We start from the raw sequence: 23363 nt of genomic DNA, 5'->3' as shown, positions 1-23363 counted from the left end.
TATTTAGAAAGATCTTGTCTCAATCTCCCAAAACATCCTAATACAAGTGGAGATACTCTGCATTTCCTATCTTGTGTGCACAGTGCACTGCCCGCTCACTTTCCAGCTGTACAAGTAGCACTGTCTTTGCCACCAAACCATCTGATTCCATAAAGTGATTCCATCTGATTCTGATAAAGTGTTGCCAGACTGTTTCTTCTGTATTTCTTCCAGAGCTTTTCTTCCCCTTTTCCTCTTTACCCCCACCAAATATGCCTTTCCATAATAGGATCCCACCATACATCGTGTAGATAAATGATTTTGCAATATAGCATCATTAAAGTCAAGGGGAATATGGCCTTTGATGTCAGTGGAGGAAGTCTCAGCCCATAAAATAGGAACTATGTTGCTGGTATACCAACCTGGAAATAACGTGTGATTCAGAGTTGAGAATCGAAATTCAGAGAAAATGTTTCTCATTTAAAAAGTAATAAAAAGTTGAAGTACAGAGAAATATTTGAAATGCTGCATACGAAGGAATTATTTTTTTTAGGAGTACTTCGGGTTTGTATTACTAAGAGCATCTCAGTGGAATAGGTTTGTATTAATAATATCTCATCTATTATGTATATTGCAATATGCCTAACAAAATTGCTGAAGTAATTAGGTGCTGCTAATTCTTCTCTTTCTTCACTTTTCTGAGAAGGTAAGAGATTATGAGGGTAGTTTAGAGCAAAGTATACATTACACTATAGACTTCCCACAGATTAGCAGCATCAGCCATTATGCTTCACCTTTTTCTGCTTCTACCTAAAAGTCTATGCTGCTCTTGAGCTGCCCTTCTGTTCTATCTCAATTTTAATGCCCGCTGACTGCACTGTATCATAGCATCATTACATTATTTAGTTTTGATATTTAATATTTCACTAGAATTCTATTCATCAACTTATTTTAATGTAGTCCTACTTTAAAGGTGCAAAATAAGGAAGCTAGGGAATGAAGAAGTAGCTGAATATTGAATTTTTATTCTGAAAATTCTGAATTTATCTGGATTAGAGAGTCCTGATTTATCTTATCTATAATACACTGATCAAGTTTTGAGATGCCTTTTTTCCTACTGCTATTGCATAAAGCTTTATCATTAATAATTATGTTAAACCTTTCAAGTGTTTGAACAGTCACAGGGAAAAATGCAAAGGATTTAGAAAGAAATCTGTGAGGCTTCATCTGTCTTAGATTTATTTTTTTTCCCCGTCACTGTGCCTCCAGAAGAGATTCCCTCTATTAAGTCATCACTAAAGCAATCGTGTACTACTTAACATAGGCGCTATTTTCTACTTCATGTGTCTCCCTGTGAATTGTGCAAGAGGCATGAGAGAGCCCTGCCTTCTACTGAACACATAAAAAGGCATAGCAGAAAAAGCTTTACAGATTTATTACATTCTCTATACATTGCCTTTCTGGGAGGGAGGGAGAGAACTGGCAGCAAGTCACGCTGCAAAGCAGAGTCTACAAGGACACAGGAAAATCTTTTCTAACCAGCAAAAGATTTTGAATAGCTCTGTACAGCATTCCTCATTATCATGAACATATTTTTCAGGCATTACTTAGAGATAATGTTAAAGAAACATGCCACAATGTCTGATTCCTCTTCTGCCTCCCAGCTCTTACATGCACAATCTCCATGTTGAGGAGAGGAGGCAAGTTGCAAGCATCCTTCCAGATGGCACTTCCCATCAACAGATGTGGGTTTCCTATGGCATGATGGCAATGCCATTGGGAAGAGGTATGACTCTTCACTTACAGTGGACAGCCCCATTTCCCTGCTGAGTAGATGATTTCCAGAGGGGACCTACGCACCTGCAGCCATCCTACACCTGGGCAGGGAGTAATCCAAAGTAGGCAGGAATTAAACAAAATACTTATTGTCACTTGCTGCTGGGTAGGTGATGTTAACCTCTTCCACATTTTCTAGTGCTTGATCCATGCACGGGATCTCTGTGAACAGCAGTCTGTTCAGGCAACTAGATCAAGCTGTGTCTGTCATTCTTTAAATAGTGTGTGCCATGAGCACCATAGCAGTTGGGGAATCGTAGAATGCCATCTTGGAAGGAACCTCAAGGATCATCTAGTCCAAACTATCTTGGCCAAAGCATGATTTGGATAAGATGTCCCAGCTTCCTGTGCAGCTGAATCTTGAAAGTGTCCAACACTGGGGAATCCACCACTTACTTGGGGAGATAATTCCAATGACTGATTGTTCTCCTGGTGAAAATTTTTCTCTTGTGTCCAAATGGAATATCCCCAGTGGTAACTTTGTACCCATCACCCTTAACTTTTCCATGTGACTCCTTGTAAAAAGAAGGGTCTCTAATTTCTTTATAGCCTCCCTTTAAATACATATGGTGTTAATGCAGATCAAAGCGTTTTGACACTGTCCCTCATGGCATCCTTTTCTCTAAATTGGAGAGACATCAATTTAATAGGTGGACCACTCGGTGGATAAAGAACTGTCTGGATGTCCACGTGCAAAGAGTTGTGGGCAATGGCTCAGTATCCAGCTGGACACCCATGACGAATGGTGTCCCTTAGGGATTGGTGTTTGGACCAGTCTTGTTTGACATCTTTGTCGCTGATATGGACAGTGGGATTGAGTGCGTCCTCAGCAAGTTTGCCGATGACACCAAGCTGTGTGGTTTGGTTGATACACTGCAGGGAAAGGATGCCATCCAGAGGGACCTTGACACGCTTGTGAGGTAGGCTAATGCCAACCTTATGAAGTTTAACCATGAAAAGTGCAAGGTCCTACACCTGGGTTGGAGCAATCCCAGGCACAGCTACAGGTTGGGCAAAGAAGAGATTCAGAGCAGCCCTGCAGAGAAGGACTTGGGGGTGCTGGTCGATGAGAAAATGAACATGAGCCGGCAGTGTGCACTCGCAGCCCAGAAAGCAGACTGTATCCTGGGCTGCATCAAAAGGAGCGTGACCAGGAGATTGAAGGAGGTGATCCTGCCCCTCTACTCTGCTCTTGTGAGACCTCACTTGGAGTATTGTGTGCAGTTCTGGTGTCCTCAACATAAAAAGGACATGGAACTGTTGGAACAAGTCCAGAGGAGGGCCACGAGGATGATCAGGGGAATGGAGCACCTCCCATATGTAGACAGGCTGAGGAAGTTGGGGGTGTTCAGCCTGGAGAAGAGAAGGCTGTGTGGAGGCCTCATAGCAGCCTTCCAGTACCTGAAGGGGTCCTATACGGATGCTGGGAAGGGACTCTTCATTAGGGACTGTAGTGGTAAGGCAAGGGGTAATGGGTTAAAACTTGAACAGGGGAAGTTCAGATTGGATATAGGGAAGAAGTTCTTTACTGTTAGGGTAGTGAGGCACTGGAACGGGTTGCCTAGGGAAGTTGTGAATGCTCCATCCCTGGCGGTGTTCAAGGCCAGGCTGGACAGAGCCTTGGGTGACATGTTTTAGTGTGAGATGTCCCTGCCCGTGGCAGGGGGGTTGGAACTTGATGATCTTAAGGTCCTTTCCAACCCTAACTATTGTGTGTTTTGTTTCAGCTTGCTTGGAGGAAAAAAGCAAAATAAACAAAGAAACTGGAAAGAGGATATACAGTCTCGTCAAGGAAGTAATGGCTATCATATTTTGAAGGATTGCCTATCTTCAGTTGTCCTGGAGTTCTGCATCTCTCTCTCCAGTTTCAAACAAAATTGAATCCTAACTGTTGCTGAGCTGTGTACATGATACTCCATGGGTTGTTTGTCACGTGTGACTGCATATTTATGGATTTCTCTTTTGGGCCTGGCCCTCTGAAGAATGGACATAACCGGGGGACTACTCTGCTGAAATGCCATGCTCTGCTTTGAGACTGTTTTCATTTGGGGCAAAAATTCAACCACTGATGTTATGAGGTTGAGCACCGTAAGGCCTAAGTACTAATCTGAGGTTTCTTATTCAGTTCTTGACTTCTTGGACCTTCACTGTTTTGCCATCTGCTGTAATTGAGAATTGTCTTCTGAAACCAAAGGGAAAATCTAATTTCTCAGCAAGCCATATGGGGTTATTAAGATCATTAAACCCTGGTTTAATGCCATAATGCCTGGGCCAAAAGGACCACAGGGCATGTAAATATTGTGTGATTCATTTTATAGCCTCAGCCTGCAAGTTAGGAATTATTTTGATGGCTATCTCATGATGAAAATTGGTGGTCAAGTAGGTTACTGCAGATGTTGCCTGGTGAGGTCAATCCATGGTTTGTTCAGAGCTGTGATGGATGAGAGTGTTTGATCGCAAAGGGTAAAATCTTTTGTTATCAGCCTGACAAATGACCAGAACCCAGCCAGTGTCCTCAATCGTGCCAGTGATGCTAAAGGCAGCCTTAAATTTTGATATTGAGAAACTAGAGAATGCAATCCCCACTTTTCAGGAAGACTTGGCTTCTTATACAGGATCTAAGGCCGATGATATAAATTGTACTCCCTTTCATTTCTTAAGAATGGGAAAGATATTCTCCTGTAAATGCGTATTCTTGAATACTTTAAAACAAAGTTGATGGAATTTGTCTCTGTTCTTCTAGTTGTGATATTTTATAAGATTTCTTCCTAGCAAAACCCACTTCTATATATTTGATACAACTCTGTGTGAGAAAATTAAAGCTGATTTTTGGCTAATAAGGCTTCAGAAATGAATGCATGTGCTGTGAAATTTACATTAAATTAAAGAAAGAATATTTCAGTAAATGCAAATAAATACAGAAATGAATATTTTAATTTGGATTCATGATTAATGCCCAAAGGATTACCAGCAAGCCACTACAGTGTGGTGATGACATAAAAACTCAATAGGAATAAAAATTCTATATACACCAGTTAGCTGATAGCAGTAAGCTATTTTTAGTAGGCAAGCATACAGTAATTTATATGATCTTTTTGAAAAATATAGCAATTGATTGTATTTAAAATTTTGTCTTTCTGTTAAGTATGTTTCAGAATATTTTTTTTTCAACTAATATACTATTGTACAAGTTGCTGCATTTTTTCAGTGTGACAACTATGGTCTGCAGGTTTATTCCCATTCTGGAAGTTATTAAATGAATTATATTGAAAATGTGAATAACTGATTGCCACTTTTCTTTGTGCTATGTTAAGAGAGTTAAGAACAAATTATTGTAATTGCAGATAAGAAAAAGTGAAGAATTTTCCCCTTTTCAGTTTTCTAGCGGTCTCAATCTGACTGCATGTATGTTCTTTGTAGGTCGTGGGTTTCTGTTTTAGACAACTGAAACCAAAGCATGTCTGAATAGGCTTTAGTTTCTGTAGCACCAGGGTCAATACGTTTTACTATTTTGAAATCAAGATAATTTAAGGGAAGTAAATTATTTCCTCTTCCAGTTATATGTCCAAATGTTTCTTTATTTTAGTGTTCTTGGTAAACGGTGTTGGAATAAGAGAGTGATTTTGTTAAAAGTTGGGAGTCCAGTCAAATTTAGACATACTTTTTTTTTTTTTCTTTTCTAACATGGTCTTTAGGAAACCATGAGAAAATGTGTTTGATTTTTAGTTTGTGAGAGGAGTGCACTTTATGGATTTTTGTGTGTGGTTTTTTTTTGTAACGGGAATCATAGAATGGTTTAGGTTGGAAAGGACCTTAAGATCATCTAGTTCCAACCCCCCTGCCATGGGCTGGAATCTCAGTCTTCCTCTTCCCCATGTCCTATGCTTTGGCTAATCTACCAGAATACTCCACCTAAAGGAGTCTCTGCTAAATATGTGCCCTGGGAGCTCACCTAATGTTCTCCAACCACTCCTGGGCATTCAAGCTGTCAACCCAGAAAGGTACTTGAAAGTAGTCTGAAGGATGAATGCCCCCAGTGTGTATAAGCTCCAGGTAGGTATAGCTTTACAGAAAAAAAAAATCCTGGGGGAAAGGATGGGGATGAGTGGGGGTGGGAGATGAAGACCTTGTCATTAAGTCAGGATTCTCAGACTTCCCATGAATTTAGCATGTAGCTAAATGAAACTGCTGCCATGGTAGCATTGCATTTCTGTACCAACACATTATTCTTCACCACTGTCTTCTGTGCATCAGGCATAAGCATGTGTCTTCTCTTTTGTTGTAATGACTCTCTTGTAGTTACATTCATTTGGAATGATTGTATGGAAAAAATCCTCACTCTGCACTAATTGCAGTATCCATCTTAATACATCTCATCCAAGGGGGAAAAAATAAAAAAAGAACAGAGACCTCAGTAATGAAGTGTTGCTGGCAGGACATGCATGTGCTTAACAGAAACTATCCTTACGCCCGAATGCTAATTAAGGGCGGCACAAGCCCAGCAAAGTCCGAACTCATCTGAAACTAATGGGAATTTCATCTCCACCATGTACGAGGTTTTTTTTCTGGCTTCTTTACACACTGCTGGTGGTGCTGGTCATGTGGATCACAAGTGAGCCTATGAGGAATTACGTAATGAAAATAATTTGAAGCTATCCCTGACCTAATCTGGCTTGAAGCAGATCAAGAACTCATCATTACTGTCACATAAGGCTAAGAATGTTTATATTTGCTTAGCTTCAGCCTTAAGGGTGCCCTGAACTGTATGACTTGTTTGCAAAACCTTACCTTATGCATTATCAAAGCAGTTAAATGTATACAGGGCTATTGTGGCTTAATGTCCCAGATGTTGTGTTAGTCTACACTAAGCATCAGTGTCATGTGTAACTTGTGTTTTATTGCTTCCTCTCTTCTCATTATTAGACTGTTTCTTCCTGCACAGGTTTAATTCATGGTCTGTCATTTAGTTTTTTTCATTTCTGTCTTAGCAGTGTATATAATTAATATTTATTTTTACCTGTATGAATGATTGAGAGCTTCACCAGGCTTCCTCAGTTTTAGGTAGCAGATTACAAGCTTTGTCTCAATAGAACTGGCAATACTAGAAAGAGCTTCTGGAGGTGACTCAAAGGGATTGTCTATAGCAGCACCTTTACTGAAAAGCTGTACAAGAAACAAAAACATTATTTACTAATGTTATAATATATCTTTTGTTAGGTAGAAATGCTTTTTGTAACTGATAAATTGAGTAGATGGAATTCCAAGTAAAATATACCCTGACTTCTACCAAAGTTAGCACTATAAAACCCAGTACAAATACGTGTGAATATAATATAAAATGCAGTGTCATATTCCTGGAAGGGATAGTCAAGACAGTAGAAAATAAACTAAAACCTAAAAAGCACTGTTAGGAAAGAAGATATATCTTTCCCCATTTAAAAAAATAGAGGCTCAACTTCAGTGTACCAAAATCCATGGCTGTCTTCAGAAGGAGGTTGAAGGAAGGAGGCTCAGACAGTTATTTACTTACACCAGTAAGCCAGTGATGAACTCTGCCTTAGGCTCTGCTGCCTTTGTCCCATGGGTAGGAAAGCAGAGTGTGATACAAGGCAAGGAAACCAGAAACCCTGACCTCATTTCGTGGGAGGACTTGTCCTTCCAGAAGACTACTATAGAAAGTTAAAAGGATGACATCAGCCATCTTTTTGATCGTCTTGATCCATATAGAATTTAGCAGAGAGAAGCATCATATTTTCTCTTAAAAAAAAGAAAATCTTTCCCTGATAGATAAATCGCCTGCTGTTCATCACAGCCAGTGACTTTCTCAGTGAACGATGTTTAAGAATGCACAACTTTAGAATTAGATAACGCACAATTCCTTAAAGTTTTGGAGAGTCCTTAGTGCTAGCAGATAGGCAGTACTGGGTAGGACCACCTTCAGTCCTCAAATCTTTGTTTTATTAATCTACCTGATTTTGTAATGCCCAAGAGTAGTAAAAATTAGCTTTTAGCTCTTAAGAAAAGTCAACTGTAAGCAAATAGATGAAGTGTAAGATCCTTGTCTTTAAGTAGAATAACCATATAGTGCTACTAATGAAAATGCAATTGAATGTCCCTTGCTTGGATAAACATCCTTAACAGGATTGTGTAGTGTGCAATGATTTCATCTAAGTGACTTCACTGCGAGTCAGCTTTAAAAGTAGATCTGTAATGAAGATTAACAAATTAATACTTATCTAGGCTGTGTGCTTAAAGTCTTGAATCACACTGAGAGCAGTGTTGTGGATGCTTATGGCACTGATATACAACTGCGGCCTGATGTAGATGAATGTAGTCTCTACTTTAAACGGGGTATAACCAAGGGACTCTTGCTTAAGCCCAGTTTTGCTAGTTCCTCATCACTAATGAGTTTAGTTATAGTAATTAGTTTCTTGTGCCTACATAGTTAAAATCCAGTGGCTGATCTGTAGGAGGTGCAATATCAACTCAGCAGTTTGAGATCCCTTTAGAAGATTAAATCTGTCCAGAAGTAAAGCTCTCCTATGTATGCGTCTTTCTTCTTGCTTGTGATTCTTAAAGGCAAGGATTTATAGACCCACATCCACACTTAGCATCTACAAAGCTGTCCCTGTCTTTAGGATTTTTGTGTACTGGTTGGAGATCAGCTCAATTCTTAAGAGGCAACAAAGGTCATTTGAGGAAGCGTCCCCCTAGTTCAGGTGTGATAAATATTTTTTGTCTTTCACATCCCTTCTCCACAGAGCAAAGTTACACAGTGTATATATAACATCCATACATTTAAGATTTTCTATCATCTTGTTATCAGTAGAAGTTATAAATCAGCAAATTCATCACTTACAACTTTGCTCATGGTACCGTATATATCTGCTGAAGTGTCTCTATGGGTAAGACATGCTATATGTACCTAAAGACCCAGAGAATTATGTTCACATCAGTGAACATAAAAGTATCATCAGATTTTTCTGTAATAACACTTTTCAGCGGAATTGGCCATGCTGTGACCTCTATTAAATTTATGGGAATAAGAGATATCAGGCTACTCCCTGGACTTGCAGGTTCTTGAATGATTGTGAGAAGAAAAAATCATTTAGGACTCCCTTCAGTATAAACTGCTGCAATTCAGAGTTTCCTTGAGTCTTACTGCTGATATGAAGAGTTATGTTTAGACCTGTGTAACCCCTCAGTTATCTTTGACAAAAACCAAGACATGAGTCTCTGTAAACCATACCTGAACAGATAAGGATTCAGAAAATATATTTAAATACGGTGAAGATTGGGTTCTGTAAGGTCTCCTCTAAGACATCTCAGAGTAAGAGCTCAAAGAAATTAATAATAACTTAATCTTTAATCTTGCAAAATCCGAGTAATATTTTTAAAGGGATGTGCCTGCATTTGGGACATCCTATATCTAAGTTGTATGCTTTTTGTGTCCCAAACTCTCCTAATTTTTGTGTAACGTTTCTGCAGTGGGTCAATGCATTTGGGAGAGACTTTTCCACATTATTTCCATACAAACAGCACAAACATGCATCAAAAATCAGATTCAACTTAATTTTACAGAAATGGCTCCTTCTGTACTAAGTGGGGAAAGTTATAAATATACTAAATAGCCCTAGTGTCTGGTATTGGTGCACAATAAGATGCAGTATTAAATGTACTGTTTTGGTAGCAATAGACACACCACTGGAAAAAGTTTTAATTGTGTGAATGAGCTTAGCGCTGCCTGAAAAGCGCATAATTGTTTCCCAAACTCTGATAGAGGATATATGTTTTTTTGTGTGGTTTATCACCCTTTATTGTATTTTGCTGACTTTTCTGATAAAATGATTTGACTATGCAGTAGGAGAAGGACCCCTTCCTTGTGTTGGCCTGTCTGGCACTGAATATGAAGTTTGAGTGAGCATTTCTGGGAGTGTAAGGCAAAGACAGTCCCTGACGAAGCTGACTAGGGAAATTCCTAGGGGACGAGTTAGGCAGGAAGGAGACAGTGAGCAGAGATTTTCAGCATGGGCGGGGTGGGGGGGGTGGGGAATGTGAAGAAGAGTTGTAGAAAGACTCACATCTGAGTTTCAAAGGGGAAGAGGAATAGGAAAATTTTCTAGGGATCCAAAGGAACCTTTGTAGCTGTAGATGTTGTAACTTTAGAAAACCCAGCTGCACTGAGAGCAGGGGAAGAAGAAAGGCTGTGCCATGCACAGGCATAATGAGCAGGGAGGAGATTTGTTTGCATTTTTCATGTTTCACCTAGCACAACTGAGTTTTATTTATCTTGCTGCAGTCTGTAGTCCAATAACACCAACTTTGAAGATCAAAAGGGCTGTGGTGTTTTTGGAATGCTTTAAGTAAAAGCAGCTCCCTCTCACTCCGAATACCTTATGGTCTTGTCACAAGGACATTCAAATATAGATGTTGGCTTGGAGAGGCAGTTGCTTTTTGTACTGTTGAGGGTGTTTGGTTATTTTATTTTACTTTTTTCCCCAGAGCTATGTGAGAATTGTATTTTAATTCCAAACTGGGAAATTTGGGGTACATCTTGCCTGAAACTTTAGTGAGCTTTTGGTCTGCAGAAATCTAGCCAATATCGTAAAGGTTATAGAGGCTTTAAATTTGAAGCAAATCATTTAAACATTTGAAGGTTTACAGCCAATCTGGGGTTGAAAACTTGTAATGTGCCAGTTTATGTCTTTTACCATAGCTAGCACATGTAACAGTATTTTTTACTTTCAGACGTAGTTTACCTGAGAGTGCCCCTGCCAGTAGATACAAGTGTTTTTCCAGAAATAACATTTAATTTTAAAAATCCTGCCAAAGGATATTTATATTTTCATAGAGGCCCTTGTTACAACTGGAAGCTATCGAGCAGGTTTTGTGAACATGCATCCTTTGGAAGACTACTGAGTTATCCCATTCAAAGAGCTGTCAAGTATATAAACAAAATGCAAGGAATGAAAGCATCATGGGCTGTTTTTGTATTAGGGGTGAACTGACACTATGTTGTATTTTCACTGGTAAAGGTGGCTTCTCTTGCCGTGTATAGGACCCTATAAATATTGCTGAAACCACAGTCATATAAATGCTTGTGACGAAGTACTTTATCAAAGGTCACAGAATGAGTCTGTGATACTGTGAACTTAGCATAGATTTTTTTTTGTGGTATTAAGGCTTTAATTTTGGCAGTAGCAAGGGAGGAAATTTTATGAGTAAAGACCTCCCAGTCATTAGCTAATAAGGAAGAGAGGAAAAGATCCCCCAGAAGACCAACCATGGCTTTGGTAAGAGACCAGTGGAAATGTTGATGATTAAGGTAGCTTTCTAGTTAGCACGTGTGTAATTTAGAAGAATAAGATGAGAGCTCTGGTGATCTGTACCTTGGCACTTTGGAACTGTTTTCTCTGAAAACCAGGTGAAAGGTTCAGTTGTAAGAAACTGGCAATGGTAACAATTTACTGATCACTGTTATAGGTTTGGTGTATGAGAAATTCAGGAATACAGTTTGCTTTAGAGATGCCCAATAGATGTCCATCTATTTGTGTAGTTATAGATACATATTTTAAGACCAATTTAGCTTAGGAAAACAAGTAAATTTGGTCAAATAGTGTGTGGCACTAAGATTCATTGGCATATTCCATGGGATCACTCATGCTTTCCTCTGTCAGATGAAAAAGCTGAGTTACTTTGAATACAGCAATAACCTGCTAGCCTTGCAGAGTTGATTGCATTGCCTTTTTTCTATTTTTTTTTTCTTTTTTTTCTCTGTTAGCAGAGGAATGTTTAATCATGCCTCTCTTTTAAAGATAATGGTGTTTTCTCCTGCAGTGATTTTTAGAGTGGCTAATCAGAGAGACAAACCTGAAAGGGCAAAAAGTATTTAATTAGTGCCTTTTCTTCTGACTGGCCAACAGTCCTAACCAGATGCCTTCACTTCAGATCCATCCAAGTAATCAGCCTGGTAATGTTACTGCATTGCACATCAGGCACCTGGCAAGTTGAACACTGACTGCATCCCAGAAAATGTCTGCTAAGGAAGGCTACTTCTGAAAATAATTTTCAAAACCTGATAACAGGCATCACACAGTGCTGAAAACTAACTGCTTTTTGTATATTGTACTGTAATCGAGTCTTTACAACTGTTAGGCACTATCAAAAATACTGCAGGAAACCAGGATAACAAAGAAACAGTAATGGCAGTTTTGTCTCAGCGGAGAGACAAAAAGAAAAAGTATGGGGGAGAAAGAGAGGATTTTCCCTGAATGACATGTTTTCATGCAGCATAACTTTCCAGCTCTATTCAAAGTCATACTGACATCTTGGTATGCAATTTCAGTCAGCAGAGCAGGAATTGTATATAAACCCACTGTCTTTATTGTTAATGAGGTTTGTGTAAATAACTTGCAAGAAAACATATTGAAAATATATCATTCACTACTAAATATGAATGCAGATGTCAGATGAGAAGAACTAAATTCACAAGGCTTCCTACAATGTGCTCTGCAATGAGTAATTCAAATAATATGCATGTATGGTGTTTTTGGCTTATTAGCTACTCTGTATAGAGTTAGCACTGGATGATGTAATAATGTGTGTGCAGAACACATTTGCTATCTTGGGAACATTGCTAGTTGCACACTACTGGCTGAAAGCCAATATACCTGAGTTGTCCTGCATTATGAGAAATGTTCCCTATTTCTGTTGAGAAAACCCGTTTACTAGAAAAGTATGGATTTGGTGAGGGGTGACTTTACCAGATGAATTTAATAGTCTGCTTGCCCACACCGTGGCATCTGGTGGGGTGGAATTGATCCTGCTCTCCCAACATTGTCGTTGGGTTTATCTTAAGTTCTGTCTATGCCTATGCTTAAATTCCTTCTTTGGCTGCAACCAGCCTTTTGGCAGGAACCAGAGGTACATGGAAGGGATTTGTTTACCAGGTGGGCAGAATGTTAGAGAAATTCAAACCTAAATTTTTCGTTCCTCAAAGGCTGACATGTTTTGTGCTTCTATCACTCTTTTGGCCCTTTTTGGAAATAAGAACTCTCTGCAAAAATGAGATTTTTGAGTGCCCACCAAACTTGAAGGATATAACGTTTCAGTTTGTGCTCATTTCTAGGTGAATGCTGCTTTATAAAAATAATCTTGACGTGAATCTTTCCCTCCCACAGAAGCTAACGATGTTCCCTGCAGTATTCCTAAGCCTAAATAATTTCTGTTTATTGGCCCAACTTCAGATTAAAGACTTTGTCTCCCCTCAGTGCAAACTTAGGGGTCTGTCTCATATTGTAAAATGATTTGCTTCAGAAATATTGCATCAGGAGCAAAGGTTTTAGGAAAATATCAGTTTGACTTCAGCTTAATCTATGTGATGCACTGTCTGTCCCTCTTATGATCAATCCTAATTTTATCGAGTGTTTCCATTATCAGTACTGCTGGGGTGAAAGAATTAGTCACAGAAGCAAAAACATCCCAACCAACCAAAAAACCCCATCACCACCAAAAAACCCAACCCAAACCCACTCCAGAAAAACAATCCCAAAGTGCTAAAATGAAACATACATCATGGAATCGATATACATTAGTTTCTGAGGAACTTTATATTTTATACAGCAGACTGAAATCTCTTTTATAGATTGTATTTGTAATATGAAATTTGTCATTCCTTCACTGTGAGTTCATCCAAGATCAAACCAAACTGAGGATGGAGTAAATACTCCATGTGAGCTATTCATCTCGTTGATAGGTCAAGGGATAATGGGTTTAAACTTAAACAGGGGAAGTTCAGGCTAGATATAAAGAAGTTCTTTACTGTAAGGGTGGCAAGGCACTGGAAGAAGTTGACCAAAGAAGTGGTAAATGCTCCATCCCTGGCAGCGTTTAAGGCCAGGTTGGGCAGAGCCTTGGGTGACATGGTCTAGGGTGAGGAGTCCCTGCTGAGGCTGGGGTGTTGGAACTAGATGATCTTAAGATCCTTTGCAGCCCTAACCATTCTATGGTTCTGTGAAAACCAAACAATCAGAAGTCAAAACTGATACCGGTACCTCCTCTTGAGAGGATTCTAGTTCAAAATGCCTATTCAACTTTGAAGCAGGAGCATCAGTCTGTTGATAGTGCTCACAGGAGGAGCTGGCCAAAATGGATGCTTTTTTGGAGGCAACTGTCAGCTGGTGTGATGTGACTATATTGTAGCAAGATTTTGGGAGCTGTCATGATTGCTTGGAAAAAGCAATATAATTTCAGGCCAACTAATTTAATCTCCTTGATGCCAAGAGATTTGCTCCTGCTAAGTCCAAACACAGAGATATTTCACCAGCTCTTTTATTAAGGCAAACTATGTGAAAGGTTCACTCCATTTTGATGGACAGGATTATTAGGGAAAAGCAATAATATGCTGAAGACTTATTTTCATGCCGTTTCTGGATATGTCATTAAAGCTAGCTGCAAGGCCAGCTCTCCCCTCTCTCCCACCTCAGAATGGTCTGGATTTGGTAAAATCCAACAAGAATCCTCTCAACAGTATTGTCAGCATTAGAAACACAGCACATATTCATGCCTCAGGAATAAACAGAAATAAAGCTCTTCCCTAAAGTAGCCTAACCAGAATTCATTCCCCCCTACTTTTTATTGTTTGGTTCACCTCTGTTAAAGCTTTTCAGCATTTATATTCATTTTACACTGTCAAACGCTGAACAGGAGTAAGATAACAAATGGTTCTGGTAGCAGCTGTCACCACCTACTGTCTGTGTATGCCTGTGTGAATCTCTAAATGGAAATAAAGTACTTTAATAACACACTTTCTCTAAACTGTCCTCATGGATAAAGTTACTCTCAAATCAGTCCATGAACACTTTCCAATTCGGTGCCCACTTCAGCCTGCATCTTTATGCAGAGTCTGTATAGGTATGCAGTGGTATGATTTAAAGACATTTCAGCAAGAAAATACTTTTAACAGTACACCTTCTATGACTGCTGCTTTCCTGAATTAGCTGCTTTTGGTGACTGAACCTTCTCTGAACTTGCCTAATTTTCTTACTCTAAATTAAGCCCGTTGTCCATTGCATTCTTGTGCTGTGTTTGCTCTAGCCAGGGAGCACCCAGAGCCACAAATTTAACATGTATTGCTCTTCCTTCTCTGTTCCTGCACTTCCTTCCAGGAGCAGGTGGCAGCTGGGAGGATAAATGTTTCCAATTTCTTAGGGCCTTTGAGCATAACGGAAACTCCATTTTGAGGCAAGCTCTAAGGCACACAGAGAGAGGTGAGGTAGCGTTGCACCTTTGTGTTTATCTGTCATTGGGTGCCACAATGCCTGCAATACATGGGGGGAGCTGTAGGGTTTAAGCACCTAAATAATTTTAGCTGCCCAGCTTTCAGAGAAGCCCCTTACGGATCCAGAGCCTGTGTCTTTCAGGATGGGCTACTGCCTCCCTTGGGGCTGTCCTAAGTCTTTTTTTTCTTTTTTCTTTTCTTTTTTCTTTTTTACTTCTTTCTCTTTTCTTTCCAGTGTTACCTGCTGAGGAATCTACTACATGGACCTTGTCTCCATTTCTCTGTGACTGATCTAAACGCATACAGACTATATTTTACAATGAGGCTTTTGATTGTAAGTGACAAGGAGTGGATGATTATTTTTAATCAAATAAACTGCTTAACACTTGCAAAGTATGGAGAAAATATTTGGTGCTTTTGAGCGCCTGTCACCTCCAGGTAAATAATTTAATAACATGTGAGGAAGCTAATTAGAGTTAATTAGAAATTGATCTGCTTTGGCACCAAAATGATTGGAAAATATGGCCTGTCCTTTCTGGAATAGGAATTTTGCTCTTGTACATGCATATGAGTAAGGAAATATATTGTTTTATGGTCAACATATAGTATTCCTTTAGGAAAAAAGTACTTTATAAGCCAGTATGTAACAGCTGATCAGGCAAGAAGAGAGGGGGCAAGAATCCTTATAGAGAAACAGCTGTGCAGTTCCTCAGCTTTATGTAATGGTGATGGGCATGTTGGAAATGTCTAGAAGATGAATAAATTCAAATTCAGTGATCAAAAAATGGGAGCATGTCCAAGTGGATCATTATAACAGATTCCTACTCTATTCCACAAGCTAGATTTGAGCCATCTGTATAAGCTTCACATTCCTGGTCTAAAATCTTCTGCAGCCATAAAGGAAAATCAGTAGTGTGTGTGTGTAAGTCAATTTCTTGGCTTTGCAGCCTAAAAACGCAGTGATGGGATTATAGGGAGAGAAAAAACTGTCTTTTTTTTTTTTTTTCTTAAGAAAGTTAAATGGGTATTTTGGAAACTACTTTGTTGTTAGATGTTAAAAGAATATTTCTAGAGAGTAAAGTCAGTATCTTGTATTAAGGCTTTAGGGAAATAGTGATTGTCATCTTTGGTGTTCTCTGCCCAAGATCTAGTGTACTCCCAAGAAGTTTCTAGAGGATCTGTGCTGATGATAAGGGTAGATAATCTGGGCCTGATTTTTAGCTTCAGAAAGTTGCTAAAATAAATATTTAGCCTTTCACATGAGGCTTTTCCTTGAGGAATTCCTTTGTGTTGTGTGTAGTTCTTGCACAGCTGTTGATGAGAGGGGTTAGGGAAAACTCTAGTAAGTCCCATCATATGCCCTGTTCATTCCAGATGATCAGGAATTCCATGTTCCATGAAGTAAGGTGTTACACATTGTTATGCATTGATAGCTTCTTGGACCTCAAGATCCATCTGCAAAAAAGAGGCAATGTTGGAGGAGGAAGGGTGGGCAGAAATGTAGCTGTGCCCTAGTCTTTTTGCAGCAGGTAGCACTGATCCAATGATCACAACAGGGAGCACATCCAAAGACCTTAATCCTACAGTGCTCCCAGGAATGCCCTTGCAGCAGTGACTCAAAGAATGCCTCTTGTGCTTTTCTCATGTGCTTTGCCAGTGGATACACTGTGTAAGATATACCTCTTTTCACACAGATATTTAGGAAATATTCATTTTTTGCTTCTCGCATGATGAAACTGATGGAAGGCTTGGTTGAACCATGCTGCCTAACTCTATACTGGTATGTAATTATGTCCACAAGGCACAAGTGCCACAGCTGCTTTCAAAATATTTCCTTTTTGTGGATAATTTTGCGTGGAAGGTATTGTTTCACAGGAAAGGTTAATCTAAGCACTCAAGGTGTGCAAGAAAAAATGGCACTAACCTCCCTGCCATAGGAATGGTGCCCGTAATAGCCATCTGTAGAAAATGGAGGTGTTCCAGCTTATGGAAGGCACCACAACAGCACTCCTGTAAATTAATCACACGCTGTTTGAGGCCTTCACCTTGCTTGTGGGATTCATTTCATGTCTCAGATATTCTACACCAAAAGCTGTGTGCCAGGATACTGTGGGCTTCTTTCTGTGCACCGCAGTCATGAACTCTTCTCATTTATTTTTTAATCACAGGGGAGGATTATTTTCAGAACAATAGGGTCTGAAATTTAAATTTGTGCAGGTTTTAAACTGGCTGGTGTTTCTGAGGTCTCTTACGCTCTCTGATATTAGGAGATTAGTTTGAGACAAGATCTTTCAATCCTCATAAAGGTTTAATGTTATTTTGTAGCTAAGCTGTTAATAATTGGCTAGAGATTTTATAGATACACGTATACGGTTTCCACTGAGGGTTTAAGCTAAAGAGTGATTTCTCATACCCTTCATATCCCACTCCAGATGTTCAAGTCCTATTCCCCTATGTTGCAACAGATGGATGCCGAAAATCTAGGGAAATTTAGTGTTCCTCAATGTAGTATGTATAATATACTGTATTTTTGAGCTAGGAAGTAGAAAAGCAAAGACTATTGCCCCAATTTCCACAGCTATTTTCCTCACTAGCAACAAAAAGTACTTAATTCTTATGCTCTAATGGTGAGAGTTCTCCAAGGGAGCGTTATTTTTAACTCTCCCAGGCCAACTATAATGCAGTTGACTAATGCTAAGTCCCTCCTGATTAATTTAATGGTAACTAAATAGTGCAGAAATAGTGAGAAGCCACCAGTTCTGCTGATAATATTGCCTTCCTGATGTCTGTGGTAATCGGCAGCATGCTGTCCAACTTATAAAAGTCTCTAAATCGAGCAAGCATTTAAATATTCCATTCTGATTAATAATTTTAAATCCAATAATTTCAGTGCTAGACTTTCAGAACTGCCTGTTATTTGCATATCTAAAAAATGACATGATATAAAAAATTAAAATGCAACATAAATATATAGATGGATCTAGAGAAGAAATTTTGGCTTAAAGAAGAGTCAAATGTATGATGTCTGCAGTATGTAAGGCAGCACTAGCTTTTGTGGTATTATTCAAATTTAATGCTGTGCACATGCTTTTCTGTATCAAGATCTCTTACTCAAAACGTTGCAATGTCAGGCTAAAGCCTTAATTTCATTAAATCTGAAAAAGTCTGTAAATTTTTGTAAGCAGAAACCATGGCTTTGACTTTTGAGCTTATTGCATCATATCACACATCTCTTCACTCATGTGAAATGCAGAGATATTTTTGTTTATTTCTCCAAAAAGCAATGGGCAAATCCACTACAGTTCTAATCTCGGCAGCTTAAGTTTGCTGGGTTTCTCTGCACCATCTCCAATTTGTGCACAGAAATCCAAATGAGTAGGCAAATTTGAGATGTTGCAACAGAGAGCAACAAAAAAATATTGAAGTTCAGAATACATGACCTGGGAGGAAATACTAAAAGGATTAAATTTATTTCATTTTGAGAAGACTGAAAAAGAGATATGGCAAGTACAAAGAGAATAGGTTGGTTAATTACTCTTCATGTCAAATAAGGATACAAAAACCATTATGAGCTGTTTTGCAGCATGGAAAACATGGAAAAACTTCTTATCAGCTTGCTGATATAGATGAGAAGTCTGTCTGTGGAAGACACTTTTGTGAAAAACACAGATGTGTCTTTCAGGGATATTCTGGTTTTTACTTCTGAGAAGAGCCGGATTAAGAGGCTGCTGAGAAGCTCCAGCCCTTACAATTCTGTGATTTCCCAATCACTCTGTCTACAGTCCCAGGAAAGAATTCTTTAACCTCTACTTAATCTATCACCAGGATGCCTATTAGCTAGCTTTTCCATTTCCTTTTAGGAGGCAGCAGGTACCCCTTTGCTGTCAATTGATAAGTGCTTTTGTCACCATCACAGCTCATTTCTGAAAGGGGGGGAAGGGGAAGCCTAAAAAGGATCGCAGTTACTAATTCTACTCACTCACTTCTGTAATATTTATTGTTTTAAAATAAAATGCCTTTGGTATTGTAGAAAAAAAAAAGTAGGAATAGGATATCTGTTTTTCAACTGCAAACTAATGTTTCATAAATGCTTTTGAAATAAGTTTGGCAGTACAGTGCTGAGACAAGTGTAGTTGGACCCTTTCTCAGGATGTCAAGTGTACAGCTGAAGTGATTGGGGTCAGAGTGGAGATAAAACATTAGAGTTCAGAGAGTCTAGCTTGCAAGTCCTCTATTCTAATCACCAACCATATTCCTGTAAAGTAGAAAGTGTCTCTCTTTATTTTGAGAAGCAGACACTGACCTTTAAAATTCTTACATCTACTAAGAATGGGGTTTTTTGCATCACATATCATAGAAAAAGTAAAGCCCTCATCTGCACAGTAAATGTTAGCATCTGGGTTAATTGTGAGGGTATAGGGTATTTTTCAAGGTTTATAGGACAGCTATGCTCTTGGAGATATGGTTTTCAAAATGCTGTAATGCTTCCTCTTTGAAAGCAGCCTTTGGCTGCAGAGTGCTACTATTGAACAGGTTTAACATTACTAAAAATTGAGATGCTGAAGCCATTATTAAATTTCATTCTGCACACAAGCAAACAGTTTATCATAGTCTGTTCCCAGCAATTGTAATCTAATTTTGGTTATCTTACATTGTTTAAAAAAGAGAGAGAAAGATACTGTACATCAATCTGATAAAAAATGTTTAAATAACTGGTGCTTTTTTCTGATTATGTCGGTTTTACAACAGCATTACGGAAACACGACAGGGTAACTAAAATCTGATTACGTCTAAGTCCTTGCCCATTATGTGATTATTATGAACCACGACTTCTACTGGCACATCATGAATTACATGGTTATAATACAAGGGATTTCCAATATAATTAACTGAGATTAGCAGCACTCGAGAAATCTGGGAATAATGATACAACTTTGAACAATCAGGTTTACTGTAAATGCTGCTAGCTTTGGCTTCCAGGAAACAAGAGGCTGGTGGATGTAACTGTGACCACCTGCTGGTGTTTCCTACACCTCTTTTCTCTTCCCTCCCCCCATGAAATTAATTTCAACCTTGCCAGAGTGTTAGGAACTCCCTCTTCTATTCTTTCCTTTCATATTATACTGATAAAACTCAAGGCTAGCTGAGATTTTAAAAAATGTCAAGGGCCTTTAGATACCTCCTTTTGCGGGCTCAGCCTGAAACTGGAAAGGGCTCAGCTTTTGAAAACATAAAAATAGCTGCTTATTGAAGAACAGATGTGTTTAAGACAGCTCAAATTTGAGCACTTGAAGGCAGAAAGTCATTAAAATCGTAGATTAGTTTCAAAGATCATAGTCAAGGTCATATCATTTCTTTAATATCTCAGGCAGGCAAGGAGGCTTTCTGTTCACAAAAACCCCAGCTTTTGAACTCATAGCTACTGAAGAGAAAGCTGTTTGTGTCTGAAGGAGGTTGCTCACTACTGGGCTTGTTCTTTCTCATGTGGAAAAAAATGGATTTCCACACAGATCCAGTGGCCATCTTCTGGCTTTAGAGAAAAAAGGGAATCAGAATGCATGATTAAACACTTAACTCAGTAGTGCATAGACAGCTGGGATAGAGTGAGGACTCCCCTGATTATCGAGGTATCATTTGTCTCTGACAGAGCTGGGATTAGAAAGAGATTCCCCTCCTGACCCACCACACTCTACGGGACTTAAATTTCCTCCATACATAAATACTGTGTAAGACTTAGAGAAAAATACAAGATCAGCTAAGATTTTTTGGTTCAGTCCGTGCCGCCCTCCCTCTGTGATTTATTTTTAGCTTTCAATTTTCAGATTTCATGGGAAATTGCATCTTGGGGTTTTATTAAACTGTATCCGTCCCAGGTTTGTACTCCTTGTTCGCTTTGATATTATTACACCAAGTTAGTACAATGACAGCCTTTCATTTACTTCGCTATGGTGATCATACTTCTTTAACCCCATACCTCCATTGCTGTTGATAACTGCTCCACTGCTGCTGCATAGTTCTTCTGTTTGTAGCAAGTGCTGGCTTCCAAGAGGGTCATCTGAAGCTGTTTATTGATGTGGGGCAAAGTGCGGCTGTCGGGTGTGTTCAGAGCATGTGCTTGTGCAGCATCATGGCACCCTGACTGTGTGCTGCTAGGCACCATAGGCTCTTCAAACTCAAGGAAAATGCTATCCTCATACATGTAGACCAGCTCAGTTTCTATGTCATTTAGGCTTTTCAGAGGAATATGAGACAGAGCTGTCAGCATTAATGGATTGCCAGTCTCTAACATCGTTTCTTCTGTTTGCACAGCCAGTTTTTCATTATTTTCTGATTTCCACTTATGGCTTGCTCTCTCTACATCATTGTTCTGGTTTTTATTCTTTCTCTCTGCCATTTTTATTCTCTCCATTATATTCTCTGCTGCTGCACCTCCAAGATGTTTTTTGACCTCTTGCAGTGCTGCTGGAATATCATTCAATTTGTTTGCTGCTACATTGAACTGCTTACTACTATGCGTTTGCTGAGAGGTTTCATTCTTGCCATTCATGCTTACAAAATATTTTTTTGGAAGTCAATGTTGCTTTATGATGCCATAACTTGAGCAAAGAAAGAGTCCTAGGAGAAAAATGTAGAAAAGTTAAGAATACTGAAATGTTCCAAAGCCAAAGAAAGCATACTAATGCCTTCTCCACTATTGTGGGCACTATTATGAAAGAAGGAAACTCTTCAACAGTTAGTACATAAAATATTAGATGAGCTGTAATTACTTTCTCTTTCCTGTGTAAAAGTTTAAGTCCCTTAAACTGCAAAATAACATCAGTGTACCAGTTTTAGATCTGCAACAAGAAGGGAAAATCTGGCTTTCAAGCAAAAGAAAAACAACCAAAACCCTGTGACTGATTGATTTGCATTGTATGTTGTTACACAGTGCAAAAAATCGCTGTGTTCCGATCTTTGAGAGCTGGTAAGCACAGTTGCTGAGGTCAGAGAGGGGTATTAAAAAATCAGGTAGAGTGAATATATTCCAGAGGAGCATGAGACCCAAGTGGGGTCCCAGCTGTACTTGAGCCAAATTCAGATCTAGATTTGGCTTTCAAAGCCATTTCTTATTCCACTGTTTACAAGGGACACTGGAGTCTTACTGCTGAAGAGCATCCCTCCCCTAAGATTTAACACCCTAATTCTCAGTTTAGGGAGCCAATAGTGGTTTCAAACTTGTCATATAAGGTGCAGAATCAAGTTCATAAGCCTCTTCTCAACACTAGTTCCTATACAATAGGGAAGGTGACTTAATTGGCATTGTAAACTCATAACTGTGCTCAAATTCAAAGGAAATGTTGATTTTCATCTGCTTCAGATGTCAAGCTTCACTCTGACTTCAGAGTGAAAAGGTGCAAAGCACAGGTAATTGTCTTCTCCAGTTTTTCCATCAATTACGACAAGTATAATTGTAAATAGCTTTAATGATGATCGCCTCTCAGAATGGTTTGTTAAGCATAAGCACTCAGCCTTTAACATTTTGTTATTGTTTAACAGACCTCCATACATTGAACAGCAGTTTAATGTACTTAACTACAGGTACAGATTGTACAAAGGAAAAATACATAATAAATCCATTTCTGTTCAGCCAGGAACAGATTTAAAACAATAGGCAACTTGTAGACTTTTAGCGAGGCCCTACTTTATGGGCTACTGCACTGGTAAAAGCTGCCAGAATGTGTCCTGGATGCTGTGATACAGTGAATCTTTGTTGTGTAAGGGAGTGGGACTTAGGTAATGGGCAGAAATTTATAGGAAGGGGTAAAGGGAAGAGATGAAGCCATTTTAGGCCATATAAGAAGCTGATGCTGAATGTTAGTGTAAATAGAGTTTCAGATCTTTGCCATGTTTCGCAGCTCCTCCCTGGCTAAACCAGATTGCAGCCAGGACTGTCACCAGCCCAGAAGCAAGGAACTTGTTGATTCTGGCATTTGTTCACCACCTCCAGGCTGAAAACTTTACTGCAGCAGAACTGCCTGTGGAGAAACTTATTCCTCCTTCCACGACTGCAAGAGAAGGAGCAAGAGGTGAGGGGATAATTGTGTCATTTAAGGTAATTTCAGCAGACTTTTTCAGCAATGCGCTGAGAAATCACAACTCCTACTGAGTTCAGTGGAGACAGAAAACCACTGGCCCTTCCCCCAGATAGTGCTCTGCACTTGTCAGGATAGAGCTCAAAGGAATTATATTTATAGCAGATTATTTTGAATGGCAGCAGTAAAGCAGCTGG

General features: G+C 39.2%; 1 protein-coding gene across 1 annotated transcript in view; it reads right to left on the bottom strand.

The window, feature by feature from the left end:
- Nucleotides 1-21656, bottom strand: part of SPATA16 (spermatogenesis associated 16) — an 81762-nt gene extending 60106 nt beyond the window's left edge. Inside the window, 2 exon segments of the mRNA XM_065670350.1 lie at nucleotides 6833-6978; nucleotides 21069-21656. Coding sequence (XP_065526422.1) covers nucleotides 6833-6978; nucleotides 21069-21641 — 719 coding nt within the window. The 5' untranslated portion in view covers nucleotides 21642-21656.
- Nucleotides 21657-23363: the final 1707 nt, after the last annotated feature.

Source organism: Lathamus discolor, chromosome 3 (genome assembly GCF_037157495.1).
Source record: "Lathamus discolor isolate bLatDis1 chromosome 3, bLatDis1.hap1, whole genome shotgun sequence".
NCBI classification, from domain to species: domain Eukaryota; kingdom Metazoa; phylum Chordata; class Aves; order Psittaciformes; family Psittacidae; genus Lathamus; species Lathamus discolor.
This window is presented reverse-complemented; position numbering and strand designations above follow the sequence as displayed.